General features: G+C 41.6%; 1 protein-coding gene across 1 annotated transcript; it reads right to left on the bottom strand.

Moving 5' to 3' along the window:
- Nucleotides 1–1756, bottom strand: LOC583245 (octopamine receptor 1-like). Its single transcript, XM_783165.5, has one exon. It carries the CDS (start codon nt 1710–1712, stop codon nt 552–554), a length of 1161 nt encoding a protein of 386 aa, XP_788258.3. The 5' UTR covers nt 1713–1756; the 3' UTR covers nt 1–551.
- Between the last annotated feature and the right edge of the window lie 2268 nt (nt 1757–4024).

The following is a 4024-nucleotide window of genomic DNA, read 5'->3' as shown; positions in this document are numbered from 1 at the left end:
CAAAAACCTAGTTAATAGCCGATTTACTACCTGAAAGCTGTAGGGGACCTAAATGCAATAGTGATGGGCGTAATGCCACGCACCTTAACATTTCGGAGGTTAAATGAACAGGATTTTGATATAGTGGTGGAATATTTTTCGTCCTGAAGAAAAAAATGAACACGTGTATGGTGTATACTAACCTAATTATTGTTAATTTATTGACATATGAAATGGTGGATTGTTATTTCTCATAAAAGGAGGCAAACACTCCACACTACTCCACAAGTCATACTTCAGTCTCTGCTCAACTCCAAAACTGACGTCATAATAATTATATCGAAGTTGTCACCGAGGAGAAAAGTGAAAGAGAAGATGCGCGGAGTAATCTGTTATCAGATAGATTCCAATGTCTCTGCTGCGGTCGGGATTGATTGCCGTTATGCCCAATCATTTTGCGTCAGCATTTAAATGCATATACAAAGTTGCGTTATATCCTTTGTACTTTTTCCACAGTTTCAACAATGTATATAAACTGAGTGTGTGCATGTTGAAGACGTTGTTCTTTCAGCCTATGCCATAATCGTTGACCTGTAATCGTCTTCGTCAATTGTGTGACCGCAACAACTTGTGCGACTGTGCAGACCCAAGACTCGTATGAACGAAGTGCGGAATGTCCGATTAAAGAATGCATATATGAAGGGATTTACGACGCTGTTGACGTAACCGAGCCACAGGAAAGTATCCATCATTGAAACAGGCAGGTGGCACTTGCGACAGTACGCTTCCACCACAAACGTCACACTAAAGGGTATCCAGCAAATGATAAAAGCGCCGAGCACAGCGGCGACGGTTTTAAAGGCTTTCACTTCGCGTGATTGACGGTGCGGGTAAACTTCACGCGACGCGATTCCAAACTCTATCGACATTCTTGACGCTTTACGCAGTTGGTGGTTTGATGGAGCGTTCGGCGGCGCGTTGTTGTTGCCGTTCTCAACGGAATCGTTCCTTCTCATTTGAGCCCGCGACGGGTGCGACGTTTGGAGCTGGTCGTGCGTTGCGTTGATTTGACGCGCTTGTTTGTAGGCAACGCGGAAAATACGCGCGTAAAGAATGATCACGACCGTGAGAGGGATGAAGAAAGACGATGACGCAGCGTACATTCGGAACGTCCTGTCGAGTGCGTACGGACAGATCTCAAAACCAGGCATCAACTCGGCCGTCTGTCCAATAAAATGTTTCCATATGAGTTGCGTCGTCGCCAGAAACATGGAGAACAACCACACCACGCAAATGATTCCCAAAGCTCTGGCGCGCGTCATTGCGACGTGATATTTTAGTGGCGACGTTATTGCGATGTACCTGTCAACGCTGACCGCACAGAGATTAAGCGTTGACGCAGTGCAGCAGAGAATGTCAAGCGAGGACCAGATAGAACAGAAGATCTGACCAAAGAGCCAACGTCCGTTTAAACTCTGGGTGACCACGGCGAAAGGCATGATGCAGATACTGACGAATAGGTCGGCGCAGGCGAGGCTGACGATGAAGTGATTGGTGACGGTGTGGAGAACACGCGTTTTGTAGACGGCGACGACGACGAGGGCATTGCCGAAGGCACCGCACAGAGCGATCAGAGACAGGACGATGATGACGACGATGTCAGGTCCCTGGAAAGGGTCACTAGTGGCCGTGACCTGAGTAGGTGTTGCCATAGTTCCTAGCTGGTCGGACATGGTTCTTGATCGTCTCCAATAGATCGGTCAGTGATGATTTACTTCCTTCCTGTGTGGAGATAAAAAGGAGTTTCGTTACTCTTCTTTGAAGCTTTGAAGACAAAAAGGAAACACAATAACGTTTGCGTATGCTCGTTGCACACGAGGCGTAATTTCCACTGGCGAGTGGATGGGTGGTTCACAGGGTCCCTATTCTCCTTCTATTTTTTTTAGACCCGGTCACTAGATGCGTGCCGTATGCCCTTCCCTTCCTTTACGAATTTGAGATATAATTATATCAAATAAATCTAGAGTACATGTGCCCCCTGTCAAATGCCATCGCAATGTGACCAGTTTCATATGTGGAGTTATGGGGAGTGAACGTTTCGTTAACTTTTCATCAAGAACATGTTCAATTCCATCTCGTCGACGTCGCAACAATCTAAACTTTGAACTTTGAGGGTCCAATATTAACGATCCGATGCGATTTTATTTCAGATGGGAACAGATTGTAATCAAAATAATTATCATATGACCACGGTTCAAGAAAAAGAGAAGAATGGGCTTTCCCATGATGTCAACATTCCTCAGGGATGGATATAAATTTAGGATTGACCTGACCTAGTTCCTTTGCAAAAAAAATCCAAGACCGTGGTAGTGGAGCGAAATGTGAAGACGTTTCTTAGACGCATATTGCCCGTTGTACACGAGGCGTCATTCAATGCGTTAATACTTGCGCTACTCAAATCTGTGAAAGCAACCAAGGCGACATTTTGATTGCGTTGCTCGTGATGGGTGATGGGTATAATGCGAGAATAATGTTTTTACCCAAGGAATCTTCATCAGCAGTCAATGCTGCTTGGATAGCCTTGATCGAGGCGTCATTTCGAATGCGTTATTAGCCTCCGCTAATAATGGTGATTCAAGGTAGTGTAAGCACTATTCACTTTGCATTCATCCTTTGTACGATATCATTTTTAAAAGGCAACTTAAAACAGTCCCACTTGATAATGTTGTCTTGCGTCAGTAAAATTACTCTTCGTTTGTAACGGGTCTTAGGCGATACATCACTGATTCAACAGAAGGAGTGCACTGTTCAATATGCACACTCCTCATTATTATCATTTGAATTAAAATGAGCAATTGTCAAAAGTTTACATATCTTATTCATATTTGATGTTTCAAGAATATTATTTAATGAAATATCCAAATATTTCCCGTTTCCTTACGAATTATAATCGCATCACATGAAGGAAAGATTTCGTTTACATAAATTCAAAATAATATGCACTTTGTCTCACATCCTTGGCAGAAAATCAAGGTAGAATGTATTAATACATTTAGAACCTCAATAATTCCCATCAAACGAGGGATTGGCAGCTGCACCTGGCCTTCCTACCGATAAATCGAGCCAAATTGGCTCCGAAAATAACCCCAACTTGCACCCCTCAAAGCAAAGGGCGTCACATTTTATTACCTCGGGTCGTAACTTATTAGGACTTTACGGTCAAGTTCATGGAAACAATAGTAACAAAAAGTCGTTCCTTTCTCTCTCTCAGATCTATGATTTAAGTGGTTCAATTAACTGGTGACCAAGAGCATAATTTGCTACAGCGGTCAATTAATTAAATACCCTGCGCAAGAGGTCACGCAAACGTTTATTGATCAAATAGGAATTCAATTGATAATTATGTTACGACAGCTTCGGAAAATATGCCTGAGCTTGAAAATTGGATTTACAAACTGTAGCAACAGGCAGGTGTTTATACAACATTTTATATACAGTTGAACAATAAATTTCTTTCCAAATCCCGATGTGGTTGGATGATTTTTATGCGAAATTAATTCCCTTGAATTCAGTAAACTAACCAAAGAAGGGTATGTACTTTTACAAAATCTTGTTATGAATAAGACTGTTAAAAGTGAGAATAAAACGACATATCAGCAAAAGTATAACTCAACTTTATATAATACTCAGTCCTTGTAAAGCTAAACGAATAAAGCGCTGCCAAACGGTAGAAAAGCTCAATGCAAATCCTTTCTCTTCATATGGAAATTAATATTTAAGAGCAATAATTACTAAGCTACTCACAAACTGTTTATTGATATTTACCTGCATCAATTTGTGGCACTGTACGTGGTCTATGGTAATGTTCAGTAAGTTTCTATAATTTGTATTCATAATTTCTATGGGTCCAGTATTTCAAAGTAGATTTTACATTAAAAACCGTTTAATAAGCCTACTAAAAAATCAACCATTTACAATTCGTAGCATACGTGTACTATTTTTTCAGAGGGGGGGGGGGGGGGCTGATTAATTTCACCTGATTATC

The sequence above is a fragment of the Strongylocentrotus purpuratus genome, unplaced genomic scaffold (genome assembly GCF_000002235.5).
Source record: "Strongylocentrotus purpuratus isolate Spur 01 unplaced genomic scaffold, Spur_5.0 spur5_contig_847, whole genome shotgun sequence".
In the NCBI taxonomy this organism is placed as follows: Eukaryota; Metazoa; Echinodermata; class Echinoidea; order Camarodonta; family Strongylocentrotidae; genus Strongylocentrotus; species Strongylocentrotus purpuratus.
This window is presented reverse-complemented; position numbering and strand designations above follow the sequence as displayed.

What these genes read in the sequence shown, in the direction of transcription:
- LOC583245 (XM_783165.5), bottom strand. Translation starts at nt 1,712, where the DNA reads ATGTCCGACCAGCTAGGAACTATGGCAACACCTACTCAGGTCACGGCC.